The sequence below is a fragment of the Genypterus blacodes genome, unplaced genomic scaffold, assembly GCF_046128005.1.
Source record: "Genypterus blacodes isolate CSIRO-AG114 ecotype Tasmania unplaced genomic scaffold, CSIRO-AGI_Gbla_v1 ptg000064l_1, whole genome shotgun sequence".
Lineage (NCBI taxonomy): Eukaryota > Metazoa > Chordata > Actinopteri > Ophidiiformes > Ophidiidae > Genypterus > Genypterus blacodes.
This window is the reverse complement of record NW_027466876.1, coordinates 3369231-3386686: the sequence shown is the minus strand read 5'-3', so window position 1 is coordinate 3386686 and position 17456 is coordinate 3369231. Positions and strand designations below refer to the sequence as shown.

Here is a 17456-nt window from a genome sequence, read left to right as displayed (position 1 = left end):
TATTCACTCACATTCACATTTGAAATCAATACATTTGATCGATAGACTCTTTTACCATAATGCTCAACCATTAGGTCAAATTACTGCTCTCTCTCTCTCTCTCTCTCTCTCTCTCTCTCTCTTTCTCTCTCTCTCTCCCTCTCTCTCCCTCTCTCTCTCTCAGCTCATTCAAACAGATCCAGACCGGACTTTCACATGACCGCTCTGTCACTGATTTCCACTAAATAGATTTTTCCTGCAATAAACAACATTCACTTTTAAATGTAATGGCACAGCCTATATCAACTGGCTTCAAACGTAGAGTGAGATGTGCATCTGATTTGATTAATCCTGACGTCATTACACAATTTTAAGTGACCTTACAAACAGCATAGGTCACATATTGAGTCATTTCAATGAAATACTGTTGGGTTATTCTGTGTGGTGAGCAGGAACACCTGTTTAAACAGGGCCTTTAACGTTAAAACTCCGGCCGCCCCCCTTCTTTCATGGCCTGTTTGGAAACCGGAGTGGTGACTCACTCCGCTCTCGGTTTAGAAAAACAGATCCGGCCAGGCCGGGGCCGAGTGGGGGAGGGGAAGGTGGATGAATACCGGAGATGGACGCAGCTGGACACCCACTCCCAAGGACACTGCGGGACCCCACATCCTGACTGCCTGGTTCCCATAGTGATGGGAACTGATCTGAGACAGACACAGAGAGCGGGAGAGACCGAGAGAAACAGGATTAAAGGAATCTTTCCGCCTTCATATTTGGGAAGGCGCAGCATTCATTCGGCGACGTGGTTAAAAAAGAGTAAACCAGAGTTTAGATAGACTATCCAGTTCCTAAAGCCCCACAGAGACCATGAAGATGATGTCGTGCCTGGCCTGTGATATGGTTTTGGACAATGCGGTGACTCAATACAGTCACAGAGAGGGAGGAGGGCTGTTCCTACAGTAGACCACTGAAAGATAGAGTATATGCCTGTGTTGGGTTTAATTATTTCTGTTAATTCAGTGGTTGATGGTAAACAGGACAGAAAAGATTAAGTATTTTCAATGAGGTTAGATTGAAATGCAAAAGCAAGAAAGGACAGTCATCTGATGTTAAAAAATAATTCAGTGAGAATATTATAGTATCGAACATGAAGGTATTTTAAAATCATGATCAATCACAGCATACACATCTTGAAATATGAGTAGCAGCAATCATCAAGGTCTCACCAGAGACTCATAAAACCCCTCCTCCTCCTCTTCCCGCCAAAAAGCCTCAGGGGTCCGAAATCTGACCTTTCCAGCTGAGGTGATACAATGTTGTCTCCATGACAACCGTTGCCCTAGAGAATGGGATGCCCCAGGATGCTGGTTTATTTTTTTATTTAACCACAAACATACAATGACAAAGAACAATCAAACAACAAAGTACATTAATAGAACGGTTGACAGACATACAGTGAATAATAAATAACAGACAGATATAATTGTCAGTTTTTACAAGTTAAGACAATAAAAGGTGCTAGTAGTAGTATGTCCTGTAGAGATGAGAATCCTGTCCTACGAGTATTCCATGCATTCTCTCTTTCTCTCTCTCTCTCTCTCTCTCTCTCTCTCCTTCTTTCAACCCAACTGGTCAAGGCAGATGGCCACCCACCTATAGCCCAGTTCTGCCTGAGGTTTCTTCCCATTAAAGGGGAGTTTTTCCTTGCCGCTGTTGCCAAGTGCTTGCTCATGAGGGGAATGTTGGGTTTCTTTAAATGCATGCATGTAAAGCGCCTTAAAATAACCTTGGGATTTGGCGCTACATAAACAATGTGGAATTCAATTGAATATACAACCCGTCCATTTTAAATTATAGTATTCTGTATATGTAACAAATGTTTTTAAATAATGTAAGAATTTGGGCATCCTGAATTCTCAAAGATGACGCTCTGTATCTAACAAATGATACAAGTCAAGTGGTTAACTCTTCAGAAAAGGCATAAATCTAGGCAATAATAGGTAGCTTGCTAAAGCAATTAAGAAAAGTTAAATAATTGCTTGACGTGTCACGTTCCAAGAACATGACACTCACATGCAGACATTGCAGTTTATATCTTCACCACTAGATGGAATCATCGCATTCGAAATAATCCCTAAATTAATGGGACCTCGAGAGAGAAGAATAAAACATAAAGTAAAACATATGTTGTCAAGAAACATTTGCAGTCAAGCTTTGGAGTACTGGTGTGCTGTGCGTCCGTAACAATAGGAAATATTTGAACGTCTGTTTGTCGCCTTCAAGCAGTCTAAACTGTATCGATAAAGTTTCTGTTTTTGAATTTGCTGCCAGCGTTATTTATTCTCCACCCGAAATTCGACAAAAAGGATGTGGTTAGGCACATCACGTGACAACGAAACGTCAGACTTTGCGCGCCGGTTTTGCACGAATATGGCCGTTTAGTTGTGGCTTCAGGGCACAACATCCTACCTCTTATCATTACAAATAGCCCGAAATGGCGTATACTTTACATTTGTGAGGTTTGTTCACTTCCTCATACTTTTTCCTTACTAGCTACGGACTCCTGGACTACCCGCCCTGTTGTCAAATCACGGGTGGCTAAAAAGGAAGTGAACGCGCAACATCACTGTTACAATGATGGCGGCTGCTCAAACTGGGCATGGAGTTCCTCCTCCTTCACTGTCAGCTGGAGTGGTTGGGTATGTTGTCAGCTGCTTCAACTACTTTGTCCTCAGCTCAAACGTTAGGAGGACGACACTGCTGCATTAAAACAGTTCTGTAGTACCACTGTGTCCAAACAGCCACTAGCATTAGCTCAGTGCTAACAGGCATTGCTTAAGTACAGTCAGAATGTTCTGAATGGCGACAGGACCATAAACTTATCCGCAGCCATTTCAGAGATATCAGCGTCTTTGTTACACATGTTCTGACTCGTGGCGCAGGTACATTTATCCGCATTAGTCAGAGCCGTTCTAGCGCACTGCGGAATTCCTATAGAGCCGATACTCCGTTGTCAACAATGGCGTCTGCTGAGTACCGACTAAAGTACGACCTCAGCCAATTTGGCGATGTTGACGCGTCTCGTTATGTGAACATTGTGGGGGGGAAAGATGTTGAAATAAGAGTATTTAATTAATTGTTTAGTTTGCATGCCACTAGGGAGTAACGCCAGTACACTCAGGCGGTACTTTGCAGGACACAACACAGAACATTATGTTACCTAAACCCAGTTATGTGCAGATTAAGATGATACTAACCTATCAAGTAACTAGGATACAAGGTACCGTGTTACTCAGGGAGCAACAGGTGCGATTACTGATGAGTGACGTAACGTTAGACTAATGCTGAACCTTACTTTTGACAGGCTATTTCCTATATTTATACACCAGACTATATTCCATGACCTAAAATAAGCGTTCAATTGTTTTTGTTTCAAGTCTATATGCAAGATTAATATATTGCTATTTTACTGCTTGTCTGCCTGTATTAATAAATGTCCCTGTAAAGAATGTTGGTAATCTTTTCCCTTCAGGTCTTTTGCTTATTTCACGGTGAAAGACAGATTACCAACCATCCTGACCAAGGTTATAGACACAATCCATCGTAACAAAAACAAGTTTTTTGAGGAATTTGGAGAGGTAAGGATGACTTTACTCTAATACTCCCTGGTTTTTCACTAATCTACATCAGCCCTATTCATCCTTCACTACTGCCTGTGTTTCCTCTGTGTGTTGTGATCCAGGAGGGTGTCCTGGCAGAGAAGAAAACAATTTCCTTCCTGTCCAAATTGAGGAACGAGCTGCAGACGGACAAGGTGGTACTACCTCTGTCAGATGGCTTCGGAGATGCAGACTCGTGGAACCAGTATCTGCAGAGACAGCAGAGGCTGCAAGGGGACCACGAGTCCGTCAGCTGGTTCAAGTCTCCGTGGCTTTACATGGAGTGCTATATGTACCGCAGGATCCAGGAGGCCCTCTGGTTCAAGTAAGTTTGCTCGTCGCTGAATCACTCCAATCTCAAGATAGAAGAGAAGTGATAAGAAACTGAACTGCTGTATTTCTGCTGTCTTTGCAGTCCTCCCATCAGTGACTTTGACGTCTTCAACGAGGGGAAGACTCAGAGCTTCTTTGAGTCGCAGCAGGCTGTGATGGCCTTATGTACACACTTAGAAGGCATCAATAAGAATGTGGAACAACTGTCTCAGAATGAGCTGGCTGAGCACTTCAACAAATTACTACGGGTCAGTACCTACAATACCGTACGGTCCTCAGGCTCAATCAAAGACAGAGAATAAGTTAACATTATCAAGGTTTGAGTCACTGTCTTGTTGCCATACCTTTAAGTACTTGGGGTAAAAACTTGTTCTACAAAATCCAGACACGTAATGTACAGTTCATTCTTCATTCCTGAGCCATGTTTATTGTTTGATTGGTCCCAGGTGTCTCTATGGGGGAATAAGTGTGATCTGTCTATATCTGCTGGTCGAGAGAACTCCCAGAAGGCCAGTCCCTTGGATTCCCTCTCCAGTTTACAGCCCTTCATCTTGGTGGACGACGCCAACATGGTATGGTCAACTCTTCTGTCTGCCCAAAAGCCAGGACCTTCTGGAACAACAACCCCGGGGAGGGTGGACATTGTTTTAGATAATGCCGGCTTTGAGCTGGTGACCGACTTGGTCCTTGCTGATTTCCTCGTCTCCTCTGGCCTCGCCTGTGAAATCCATTTCCACGGCAAATGCTCCCCGTGGTTCGTCTCTGATGTCACAGCACAAGATTTTCAGTGGACCATCCAGCAGAGCGTCAGAGCCAATCACAAGTGGATGTCCAAGTGCGGTAACCAGTGGCAGACGTATTTGAAGGAGGGCGTGTGGTCCTATCATGACCATCCATTCTGGACACTGCCCAACGAGTTCTGTGATATGGCAGCTGACGCCCCCGAATTGTACGCCACCCTCCAGCGAGCAGACCTGGTGCTGTTCAAAGGCGATCTCAACTACAGGAAGCTGACGGGGGACAGGGAGTGGGATCACACTGTGGGCTTTGGGACGGCTCTGCAGGGCTTCAGGCCAGCGCCACTGTGCAGCCTGAGGACTCTAAAGGCCAACATTCAGGTGGGTCTGCAGCCGGGCCAAGGGGAGAGGCTCAGCTCCCAAGAACAAGACTGGATGACCAGCGGCAAGTACGGCGTCATCCAGTTCTACAGCCCACACTCAGAACATTGAGACCAGCGGATCCCTGAAGGCATCACCACAGTGACAGACGCATGCAGGAGTTATCTTACAGCCATAACAATACTTAGATATATTAGCTTTTCAAATGTTGTCTTTGTTCTTATTGTTGGTTAGCACTTTCTCACATTACAAATAAAAACGAAACGGCTGCAAAAATTATATCTTTTGTTTTCATGAATAATTTTACTGTCCCATTGATTATTTACAATTTCAGCATTTTGGGTCTTTATAGTCTTTATATTTGCTTTTTTCCCATAGATGTGGGAAAACACAAGAATCCTCTGTGTTGTGTGAAATGTACCGAATCCTGATGTTTACATGTTGACATACTGTAGATGCTATGACAAATTGAGCTAAAATTGAGTAAGAGTTGGACTTTATAAGTCTGTATCTGATGTGTTACTGGAGCAGTGATATTTGTTGTTATGCGTGTCAGAGAGAACAATGTAAACTGAATATGCATACAGTTGCTTAAACTCTACTCTTTACTTTTCTCTTTGTCAAATCACTGAACATTAACTACATTTTTGTCTGATAAACTGTTACTGGAGCTGTGTCACCATAACAACCAAGATGTCTGTGTTTCATTGTCAATGATAACCGTGACACCACACTGTCATATCTGTTGATGGATGTATGTCTGTATGTATGGTATGCACATATCTAAACCTGCCAATGTTGGTTTCTGTGGTAATTGAATTCATCTCACTGCTGGTTTGAAGTTCAATTCAATGTATGCGCTTGTTTGAATATAATACAGTGACGACTGTTCTTCGTTTCCCCTCTGTCATCTTTTAAAAAGCCCCAGTTTTGTGTTGTAAGGCACAAGAAGCGTGGTCAACACTTCTGAGAGTAGTGAGATGAGGAGGTGTCGGTTGAAGATTTGGATCGAGTCCAGCTGCTGACGATTCAGAGAGGCACTGAATTCCAGAGGTGGAGGGGCTCAGAGGATGAAGGCTCGACATCTAAGAGGAGAGAAAGGAAGCAGATGAGTGCAGAGGTCAGTCAGGTATGATGGGGCCAGTACTTAGGGGACCAGGGACTTAAGAGTTTATGCGTTGGGGTAATAAGGGGGCTGGTGAAGGTCACGGAGGACGGGGGTGATAAGGTCACAACGTCAGGAGTGCTGGTTCAGATAAGCGGCATAGTTCTGGCCCAGCTGGAGTTAATTGAGGAGTTTGGCATTTGGCGTTGCTTGCAGGGCATCTAGTATTGGCTGGCATTTTGATCCAGATGATCAATACACACTTATCAGTTTGTCCACCAACTTTCGGCACCGTAAGACAAACATTGTGAATCTATTAAACCGAACTTGCGAGGAAAGGCACAACAAATACGGCCATACATTCTGATTGATGTTCACCAGGGATGTAAAGAACATAAATCCTCCTTTTAACCGTATTTAAAGAATTTATAAACCTCTTTGCTGGGTTTAAGACCTTGAGTATTGACCTTTCATGTATCCAGTGTCAGGTTGGACCTCAAAACGCAGCCCAAAAAAATCATCTGTAACTGCAACATGCACATGACTGCCACTTGAGCAGGAAGAAAAAGGTGGCACCATTCAGGCGGCTGACACGCTTCTGAACGACTGTTGTAGTAATGAAGTCAATTATTGTCAAAAGGCCTCTTAGGTGATTTAGTTGTTTCCTTTCTCGCCCTCCGCTTTTCTTCCCTGATCTTACAGTGTCTTCATTTTATCCTTTAGAAATGCAAAAGTATATATATATACCATCTTCAGGCCTACTTGTTTTCCACTTGACCTGACATGTTCTGAAAATTGGGCTGTTTACTTGAGAGTGGAAAATGAAGCCCCTCTGCCAAAGGTTCACTTTTACCCCAGAGGTCTCGGTCCAAAGTTTGTCATTCGGAGCTCGTAGTAGTTCCTGCCCTTATGACAATGTCACTCGTAAATTTCGAAGATATTAATTCCGACCCCAAATTATCCGGCTTAACCTTTATCCAACCACTAATATAGTAAATCGTCGTAAATGTCGTAAATCAACTTCACACCGTCCTCTGACTGTTTGAAGTTCATTCCTAAAAACAGGGTGTTGACGTTACATTCTTGTTCGATTCTCCTCAGCTTTGTTTTCAACCTTGACTTCTGCTCTCCAATTATGCAACGACTGCAAGGCTCCCTGACAGTCACAGAAACATTCAACATTAACACCAAATCCTTTTTAAATCTGCACATGCAAAACAATACTCTGCTCCCTTATATGGTTTTGTTTATCTATTTGATCTGTCAGTCATGAGGCAATGATTGACCTACTTCACATTGTACACATACGTTTACAAGTCAGCCTCCATTCACCGAAAATTACTATTACTAAAACGGGATGAATGTGGAGACTCCTATCAATTTCTTTATGAATTGGATCCAAATCAAAAGCTACAATGCCTCATTCAAGTAACGCATCATAAGCACGTTTGGTATTGTGAAATATTGGCTGCTGAAATAAGATCTGACCTGCTGCTGTGTTTGCTGTGTTATGGTGACCTGGCACTCAAACGCAGCATCGGTATCGATTTGGCTGCATCTTTAATTTGTTTATCCTTTTTTTTCTAACCTTTTGCCTGTTCCCATTGTGTCCAGTGAGCCGTACCCGATTCCCCAAGAGTCAGTATAGCAGAGCAGAGCCGAACTTAACGGAGGTGAGGGTGACTGATGTGTTGAGAGGTAAGTACTGCCGCGCACTAATGTTTCTTATTGTCTTAATTGTCCTATTTTAGGCCTCATTGTGTAAAGCCATTGTCGCTTGATGTGATTTGATTTGCGGTCCACTTACGGTCAAGCTGCTCGTAAGTCATTCTCTGTGAATATTAGCCGAATCACATCTGCTTTACAGCTGCTTCGGCTTCAGATTCCAAGCTTTTTCAATGTAACACAAAGGGGAAGTTGGAAGAAATGATTTTTGATGTAGATATGGGAAGAAAAGACAGGAGATTTGTTTGGCGTTCGCTGTTTATCTGCGCCCGGCTGTCCTTCCCTCCATCCAACACATTAGTTGAGCTTTATCAGTGTACAAGAGCGAGAGAGGGAAAAGCTGCTGACATCCAAAAAAAACACAAACAAAAAAAAACTGAAGGAGATTGGGAGGAGCCTTTTTTGGATGTGTCCTTTTTTTTTTTGGATGTGGGTGGAAACTGTAGGGCAGACGAGACGGAAAAGCGACTGGGAGAGTAGTGGACCCTTCAAGTTGCCGGACTGACTTCAATGGAGAGAGCGAACTAGAGAGAGAGAGAGAGAGAGAGAGAGAGAGAGAGAGCGAGCAGCACTGGTCTCTGTGCCCCCACCCAGCCATTGAAGAGCCAGTCTAAATCATGTTGCTTATCAGTGTTGTTGTGCTGTGATGTTGCTCAGGCAGAGCGCGGCGCAGAGCAGGCAGCCTCGGGGACCGGCGCTCAGATCAGGCACGATCATCCTAGCCTCCTCAGAGCTGGAGACCCTCTCTCCCCCGCCACGTCTCTCCCCGTCGCTGCGTGCCCCCCTCAGTGACATGTACCCCGAGGAGAGCCGGGGGCCCGGAGGGGCAGCCACCGTGGACTTCCTGGAGGGGGCGTACGACTACGCTGCCCCCGCCCCTGCCCCGGCGCCTCTTTACAGCCACCCCGCCGCCGGCTTCTACTCTGCCCCTCTGGACGGCCACGGATCGCCCTCAGATGGCAGCCTTCAGTCCATGGGGAGCGGGCCTACGAGTCCTCTGGTGTTTGTGCCCTCCAGCCCTCGGCTCAGCCCCTTCATGCACCCGTCCGGCCACCAGTATCTGGAAACCACCTCCACGCCCGTCTACAGGTGAGTTTAGTGGATCTTTCTGAACTCTGCATCAACAGGTCACGTGTCACTTCCAAGGTTCTTAATTGTCACAATAAGAAAGTGGAGTGTGTGGAAAATGTGACCGTTTTACTATGAATGTAGTCATGACCCAGATTGGTAAATTGCCACTTCACTCTTGAGTTGTGAAGTCCCGTCTGTTTGCTTCTGGTGTAACTGCTGTGCACTGCGCAATCCAGATCCAAACACCAGTGCACATATCAGAGAGGTGTTTCCTTTTTGTTTACACAGCTATTTTCCAGCTTGGAGAACACAAACAACTGCCTTTATTCTTTATTTCTATTGTGCTCCAGGCTGCTTTTTGTATCTAATGAGAGCAGATATAACGGCAACCGTGTTTAGTCCTCCAAATGCATTCATAAACACAACAATTTGGTAACATTTGGTAATCTGTGGTTTATGACAAAACACAGCCATTATCTGAGTAGGACGGATCAAGGTTTACCCTGGTTTCTAATTCCAGAGATTAAGGACTTTGTCAAGGACCTTGAGAAAGGAACAATACGTAAGAACAACAGAGGCACACATGTACACATCCTCCTCCCCTGACTCAGGTGGAAAATGCTGCTCTGCCCTGGTCTTAGTCTGTCATTCCTTCTTTACTTAACGTTTGAATTCATTGACTTTCATTTGTTCTAATAACAGAAATCTGCGTTGACTCTTTTTGTAGTCATGATTTCTTCTATATTATCTGGGTTAATGTCCAGTTGGAGTGTGTGCCAAAACACGCTTGACAGTATGTTCATGGCCATCAGACTTTGTCCTCACTCATTCCAAAATAAGATTATGTCTCAGCATGTATTGACATTGGTTGGATTTATAAATGAACCCCGTGCCGTGCAGCAGGTCCGGCGTGCCGTCCGGCCAGCAGTCGACATCCAGAGAGGAGCAGTGCGGCGCCACGGACCAGCCGTACGACGCCGTGGAGTCGGTGGTCGTGGGAGCCGGGGCCAGGGGTTACGAGGTGACCAAGGAGACCCGTTTCTGCGCCGTGTGCAGCGACTACGCCTCTGGGTACCACTATGGGGTGTGGTCCTGCGAGGGATGCAAGGCCTTCTTCAAAAGGAGCATCCAGGGTAGGCAGCCATCTTCTCTGCTTTGTAGTCTATGGAACTCAAATCAAAGGAAGGCATGACGCAGACAAAAGTGATTGAGATGTTGTGTAGATTTTGTGAGTGTATCTGTAGGTTGAAGCACAGGCTGATGTTGGGAGTAAATCAGTCCCTTTATAGTCTCTTGATGCTGTGTGAGACCGTGTTTGTCCTGTGTTGAAGCACACACACCCCCATGTTTCCAACATGGAAACAAACCTCCATCCTCCCGTGCGCAGATAAGAGCTCGGTCATGTTCACGATACCATTTGGAAGCAGGATGCCTCTCGCAGCAGAATGCTCGTAATGGAAGAGCGGTACCAAAGACGGCAATGGTCTCCATGGAAATGACACAACTAAGATGCCAAGTTTGAGTTTCCTCCATCTCCGATCCATTTAAAATGGGGATGAAGCGTACTGGGTGACTAAACACACAGCACTGGAGTGGGGGCTTGATGTAATAGATATTTTATTTTTTCTCCATTTCAGGTCACAATGACTATATGTGCCCAGCGACCAATCAGTGCACTATTGACAGGAATCGCAGGAAGAGCTGCCAGGCATGCCGTCTCAGGAAGTGCTATGAAGTTGGCATGATGAAAGGAGGTGAGACTCTCTCTCCATCTTAGTTCCTTCTAAATCTCATTCTCCCTTTGTGTTCATACTTTCATAAGCTGTGTTCAGCCGCTGTCCATCCATCCTGGATTCTTGCTAAATGTGCTGGTGGATGCAGATAAGCTGGAGTCTAACTTTAACGTGACCTTGAAATGATTTCCTCTTAAGGAGTACGACTGCTGATTAGCACACAGCAACGTTTTTGTTTTCATACTTCTTGAATCGCACAGGCATCCAATACACCCCACACACACTCAATGGCAGAGTCAGGATATGAAGTCACGAGTGTGTGTGTGTGTGTGTGTGTGTGTGTGTGTGTGTGTGTGTGTGTGTGTGTGTGTGTGTGTGTGTGTGTGTGTGTGTGTGTGTGTGTGTGTGTGTGTGTGTGTGTGTGTGTGTGTGTGTGTGTGTGTGTGCGCACACCACTATACCCTTGGCATGTCCCCCAGGTTTGCGTAAGGACCGTGGGAGTCGCATTATGCGGTGCGACAAGCGACGGAGGAACGCCGGTGACAGAGACAAGGCCTTGAAGGAGCTGGAGCACAGGACAGCGCCCCCTCGGGACGGGAGGAAGAACAGCAGCAGCGGAAGCAGCAGTGTGCGAAAAACAACGATGACTAGCATGCATCCAGACCAGGTGATAGTCCGCTTACAACGTTATTTATGAATTGTATCGAAAAACACCAAATTAGAAGAATATTTTCCAATTTTTTGATCTCTGAAGGGAAATCTGATTTGTTCATTATATATGATTATATCAAATGAAGAAATACATTGTAAACAGTTGCAGCCCTCAGCTCAGGTTGGCTGAATCATGTTCGAAGCCCTTATAAAATATCTAATAAGGTATAACGAAGTATATTTGGACAATTACTTCCAATGATTTTCCAAGGCAAACTGCCAATTCCATTTTGACACTTCCTCTGTCATCTTAACGGATCACATTGTCTACCAAATGTCACCACGATCTGCTCTGTGGTTGTCAAGAAGCATTTATCGTAGATTTTACCTATAATTTGTCTCGGGCTCACTCGCTTACTTACTTGCTCGCTCTCTCGCTCTCTCTCTCTCTCTCTCTCTCTCCAGGTGCTGCTGCAGCTGCAGGGCGCCGAGCCGCCCATGCTGTGCTCTCGCCAGAAGCTGAGCCGACCCTACACAGAGAACAGCTTGATGAATCTGCTCACCAGCATGGCCGACAAGGAGCTGGTGCACATGATCGCCTGGGCCAAGAAGGTTCCAGGTCAGCACCGCTCACACCAGGGGGGGCTCACACTCACAGTATAGTAGTTTGAAGTGAATTTGTTTTAGAAAGAAAGAAACAGACATCATCACGTCGCTGCAAAGTTTTATTGTTTCAAGATAATAACACTAATAGTAACAATGCTGCCCCACAAATAACCATCATACAGTGTGTCTGTGTGTGTGTGTGTGTTGTCGGGAGTCTGGCTGGCAGCTCAGGCTTCAGCAAAGTGACGGAAGATCTTTATAGTGGCGGCACACGTTGACACAGACACACAAACGCAGAGCCATTACAGTGATGTAATGACAGTCATCACCTTTGAGAGGATTGTTTGGCCAATCAATCAGCTGGCAGCCTATGGCACCCAAACGCCTCCAAAGCAACTCACCTCTTTTTCCACACCACACACACACACACACACACACACACACACACACACACACACACACACAAACCCTGATTTGGAGGTATTACGTGCTTCACTAAAAGCCCAAAGACACACAGTTTTAATTGCGACGCTTCCCAAACAGGAACCAGAGAGGAACGACGGGAGTGAATTGTGTGTGATTATAATCTTGTATGAGTTGAGACAGCTGAGTGCCGGTGATAAGGCAGAGAAAGTTAAACGCAAAAGGTTTCATTTTGAGTCGCCTGCCTGCGCCCAAAACAAGAGCGTGCATATTTCTATTTTAATGAGGGGAGAAGAGGAAGATGTAGAGGGTGGACTCTGCAGCCGGGGTGTTCCTATTCAGCCCCATGGAAGCACTCAGAGTTCATTCAGACACTTGAGATTATTTTAAGCTCAGCTCTGGAGCCACAGCGGCCCGGCAGCAAGCAGCATCTCTGTGCTGCAACAACCATCGCTGATAAGACGGCAGTTATTAGCTCGAGATAGGAAGAGTTTGTTTACATTTTGTTCTGCATTCCAGGTCATTTCAATCAAACTGTCTGCTACTTTTGTTTTTAGTTTATTCAGATTTTGTACAATTTCAACCCATGTGGGATATTTGAAAAGGTTCAAAACTGCATATTTATTCATATTTTTGTGGTTTGAAAGTGTAAGGCAAATCTCTTTCTATCTATCTATCTATCTATCTATCTATCTATCTATCGATCTGTCTATCTATCTATCTTTCTTTCTTTCTTTCTTTCTTTCTTTCTTTCTTTCTTTCTTTCTTCCTTCCTTCCACTATCTGACCTGTTAATAATGTGTATCCTGATCTGTGTGTGTGTGTGTGTGTGTGTGTGTGTGTGTGTGTGTGTGTGTGTGTGTGTGTGTGTGTGTGTGTGTGTGTGTGTGTGTGTTGCAGGCTTCCTGGAGCTGTCTCTGCACGACCAGGTGCAGCTGCTGGAGAGCGCTTGGCTGGAGGTGCTGATGATCGGCCTCATCTGGAGATCCATCCACTGCCCCGGCAAGCTCATCTTCGCCCAGGATCTCATACTGGACAGGTAGCAGAGACCCCCCCCCCCCCCCCTCCTGCTCTCGCCCCGTCCTCATCTCACTCTCTCACTCTCTCAGACCTCAAGAGTGATACATCAGCATTGTAGATTTTCCATTTCACACCATTTCAGCCATTGTGCCACCCTAACACGTCTCTTCTGTGATGAAACACTAATTATGTGTTCCCCATGGAGAGGAGAGCAGCCTCTCTCTCTCTCTCTCTCTCTCTCTCTCTCTCTCTCTCTCTCTCTCTCTCTCTTTCTCTCTCTCTCTCTCTCTCTCTCTCTCTCTCTCTCTCTCTCTCTCTCTCTCTCTCTCTCTCTCTCTCTCTCTCTCTCTCTCTCTCTCTCTACCCCCATATACCCCCCTCATCATTACTGCCAACCAGGACTGAGATTTAATCAAAGCCCCACACTGCAAGGAAGGATGGCAAAGGAAGCACTAGGAGATGGATAGACGGAGGTAGAGAGGACAAGGGAGGAAGGAAGGCGAAGTAGAGAAGTCTGATGAGCAGGGATGAGTAGAGAGGCAGAGATGCGGTGGCACATGAGGCATGGCTGTTTTCTGCTCTGCGGGCACAGTCTGTTCCCTCATCCCCCTTCATTTGTTCAAAGTAAACAACACGGTCAAACCACAGGAGGAGAGAGAGAGAGAGAGAGAGAGAGAGAGAGAGCAGGATGAGACAGACAGACAGACAGACACAGAGCTTTTCCCTCCACCGTGCCTGATGGTCCCATTTGATTGTAAAGTCTATTAGAGAGTACTATCTCTGAAACCTGCGTCCTTAACAATTGGACATGATGACTAAAACGCTGTGGGTCAGGGCTGACACATTCCCACGGCCCGCTGCTCTCCAGGTTCGTCTCTCCATCACTTTACCGCTGTGCTGACATGCAGAGCGCCGCGGTGATTTCCTGCGCCGACGCTCAGTTTAGCTTCCACGGTTTGAAGTCGCTGTCACTGTGGTTAGAATGAAGTGGAATCGACTCATTTTAAAGGGCTCACTCTGATCTTTAACTGTTATAATCTTATACATTTTGAACTGTATCAATCAATCTTTGAATCAAAACTCTCAGCCACGCCCATTTGAGATTTTCCCCCGTTTTGGTTTGTCAGAAAATGTTTGTTTTGTTTTGGCCAAATCTGGATGTAGCTAATTTTGTCAATCCACTTGCAGATGTAGCCTTGTCTCCCTGCGTGCTTACTTCCTACTTCCTCTGTGTGACTCTTTGCTTCCTCTCCCCTCTGCAGAGATGAAGGTGAATGTGTGGAGGGCATGGCGGAGATCTTCGACATGCTCCTGGCCACCGTCGCCCGCTGTCGCATGCTCAAACTCAAGCCTGAGGAGTTTGTGTGTCTCAAAGCCATCATCCTGCTCAACTCCGGTGAGACACAGTGCTCGTGTGTGAGTGTGTGAGTGAGTGTGTGTGTGTGTGTCCCCCTCCCCCAAACACAGAGCTGTCTCTCTCTCCTCAGCATCTCCCCTCATGCGTCGCACTGAACTACAGCTTTGTTTTTTCCCATGAGTGAATGTTGAGCAGGGTCAAACTGCCCACAGAGGTGTCGCTCTGAATGCACATCAGCCGAACACAGTGTTCTAGAAACGCCTGTACCGTCGATATTCCTGATAAAAAACAGTTCCCATGACAACACGAAGCGGAGCAGAGATCTGTGTTTGTCCCAGATACAGGTATTCTTTATGAGAAACTCACAGAACGGAAAAATTAGTGGGACAACAGAGAGTGAAATCGATACAAGCAGCAGTCTTTGTCCTTTTGTAGAAAAAGCTTTAGAAAGAAACAAATCTTCCCGCTCTTCCCTCATAGGTGCCTTCTCTTTCTGCGCCGGGACAATGGAGCCGCTTCACGACAGCTCCGGGGTGCAGAACATGCTGGACACCATCACCGACGCTCTCATCCATCACATTGGCCAATCGGGATGCTCGGTTCAGCAGCAGTCCAGGAGGCAAACCCAGCTGCTCCTCCTGCTGTCCCACATCAGACACATGAGGTGAGGAGACGCCCGTGTGTTTAGCCGGAGTGTTAAAGGTCTGTGGGACTGCTCTGAGGTATACAGATTGGAGTAACATGTCTTAGATGATTGTATCATTAATCGCTTTAGGGTCTAAGCGAACTACACCAGTCTGAGATTTAATTTTGGGGATTAATCTGGATAATAGTTGAGATTGTCCGACCCTCAGTTAGGCCGTAAACCTTTCCCTAAGCGCTCCCCTGGTCTCCAGGAGCCCAGAGGTGTGGGGGGATTTATCGGTGTGAAGTTGAGGTTATTTCTGAGCTAAGGGGAATTGAAGCACCGTTGTGTAGGAGAAGGTGTGTGTTGGCAGAAGGTGATGTCCAAAGTAACACTGTTACGGCTCCCTGCAGTAACAAAGGCATGGAGCATCTCTACAGCATGAAGTGCAAGAACAAAGTGCCTCTGTACGATCTGCTCCTGGAGATGCTGGACGCTCATCGCCTCCACCGCTCGGTCAGAGCCGCTCCGTCCTGGTTCCAGGCTGACGAAGAGCTTCCCTCCACCATCAGCACCATCAATAACAACAACAACGACTACAGCAGTAGCGGCGGCGGCGGCGGCTCCCCCGGGGGCTTCAGCAGCGGAGGCCGAAGCATTCAGGAGAGTCAGAGCAGAATCTCCGGTCCAGGGATCCTGCAGTATGGAGCCTCGCGCTCTGATAGCAGAAACGTCCTCTGAGGCGGAGCACAGACCAGAATGTGAAGGTTGATAAAGGAGAGAACGCTGAACCATAAAAGCTGTATTGTGCTAATTTCATGAAACAGTTATTTATAAATTAGATGATTGTCTTTTTCCCGTTTGTAGCTGTTTAGAAAGATACGGATCCAGCAGCAGATCTTCTTCTGTTCTACTCTCTCAGCTTGAATGCAGCTCCTGTTCTTCTTCTTCTTCTTCTTCTTCACTTCCTCTGCTTAATCGTGTGACTTATTACTCCCCAAAAAAAGACATGTTGTGGCTACAGTGACTTCAAATGATGAGCAGCTAATGTTTCTTTGCCTCCGCCTCGACCTAAGTGCACTTCCTCCTGAGTGACAGCAGGGGGCCGCTGGGCATTACTTTGACTTTTGCATCTAAAGCGTGATTGCGCACAAATCTACCACACGACTGGTGTAAACTGTGCTATTTTTTCATTTATAGCTCTGATACTTACTAAAGGGTGTGTGTGTGTGTGTTTCTGAATGTGTGTGTGCCAGTCCAGCATTGAGGCCAACCGGCTCCAAGCTGATCTGATGCATGGATGGTTGTTCTTATGTTTCAGCCATGTGCATAGCTGCTGCTAGCTGCTGTTCGTCCGCTAATGAATTGACTTGTCTGAGTCGGTTTGATTAGTTTGATTTTGATCCATAAAAAAGATTCTGTGGCTCAAACGGGGACACGGAGACAACCAAGAGGGGGAGACAAACCATCGCCTTATATATCGACACTGAATAGTTACGCATAAGATGATCTATGATGTGTCCATGTCAGCGCTGGAGCTATTTAATTTAATTTTTTGAAATTGCTATTACTTGAGATTATAGTAGTTTATTTTCACTTTTGTGGTCTCCTCTGCCATCTAGTGGTTAAGAAAATGGGGGTGTCGTAAATTCAGACGTTGGAAGGAAGTACCTTTCAAAATAAATATTCCAAACTATCTGTCTCTAAAATACGACTTTATTTGTGTTTTTGAAGTTGAGGTTGTCCTATTCCTTCAAACTGTGATCATTTGTTAAACAACATGTCCGTCAAAGTGACTTGTTCAAATATTTGAAATAAAAAAACGAACTCCAGACTGTCCTCTCTGCTTGTTCTTGTTTTATTTTGAAAAGAAACTTTCAAACCCGGGGCTCAGATAAATTAATGTTTCATTTGACATTGTGTACAAATGTAGACAAAGGTTCTGAAAATGCGACCAAGCCTTGTTTCTGTAAACGGGCTCGACTTAATCGAAACCCGCAATCGGGGATAATGGATTCCATGAAGAATAACATTCAGAATGATAAGAATAT

The 17456-nt window shown here is 45.6% G+C and overlaps 2 protein-coding genes across 5 annotated transcripts; both read left to right on the top strand.

Annotated features, from left to right (window-relative positions):
• Positions 1-2392: 2392 nt before the first annotated feature.
• On the top strand, positions 2393-5980 carry dcph1 (damage control phosphatase 1). Its single transcript, XM_076154929.1, has 5 exons — positions 2393-2678; positions 3512-3617; positions 3722-3963; positions 4054-4219; positions 4418-5980. Exons 1-5 carry the CDS (start codon positions 2614-2616, stop codon positions 5198-5200), a joined length of 1362 nt encoding a protein of 453 aa, XP_076011044.1. The 5' UTR covers positions 2393-2613; the 3' UTR covers positions 5201-5980.
• Positions 5981-6048: 68 nt separating this feature from the next.
• On the top strand, positions 6049-17244 carry esr1 (estrogen receptor 1). 4 transcript variants are annotated; one of them, XM_076154926.1, is made up of 11 exons: positions 6049-6218; positions 7809-7892; positions 8577-9008; positions 9891-10123; positions 10628-10744; positions 11203-11390; positions 11840-11993; positions 13304-13442; positions 14686-14819; positions 15261-15444; positions 15819-17244. In XM_076154926.1, the coding sequence occupies exons 3-11, from the start codon at positions 8713-8715 to the stop codon at positions 16144-16146; spliced, it is 1773 nt and encodes a 590-aa protein (XP_076011041.1). In that variant the 5' UTR covers positions 6049-6218; positions 7809-7892; positions 8577-8712; the 3' UTR covers positions 16147-17244. The 4 variants fall into 4 exon arrangements, with proteins under 4 accessions (XP_076011041.1, XP_076011042.1, XP_076011040.1 ...); XM_076154927.1 differs by lacking the exon at positions 6049-6218 and adding an exon at positions 7538-7622; XM_076154925.1 differs by lacking the exons at positions 6049-6218; positions 7809-7892 and having other exon boundaries at positions 8566-9008; positions 9894-10123.
• The last annotated feature ends 212 nt before the right edge of the window (positions 17245-17456 follow it).

Coding starts and splice junctions, on each gene's coding strand:
- dcph1 (XM_076154929.1), top strand. CDS start 2,614: ATGATGGCGGCTGCTCAAACTGGGCATGGAGTTCCTCCTCCTTCACTG. Junction 3,964..4,053: donor CAGGAGGCCCTCTGGTTCAA/GTAAGTTTGCTC, acceptor CTGTCTTTGCAG/TCCTCCCATCAGTGACTTTG. Junction 4,220..4,417: donor ACTTCAACAAATTACTACGG/GTCAGTACCTAC, acceptor GATTGGTCCCAG/GTGTCTCTATGGGGGAATAA.
- esr1 (XM_076154924.1), top strand. CDS start 8,566: ATGTTGCTCAGGCAGAGCGCGGCGCAGAGCAGGCAGCCTCGGGGACCG. Junction 9,009..9,890: donor ACCTCCACGCCCGTCTACAG/GTGAGTTTAGTG, acceptor CGTGCCGTGCAG/CAGGTCCGGCGTGCCGTCCG. Junction 11,994..13,303: donor CTGGGCCAAGAAGGTTCCAG/GTCAGCACCGCT, acceptor TGTGTGTTGCAG/GCTTCCTGGAGCTGTCTCTG.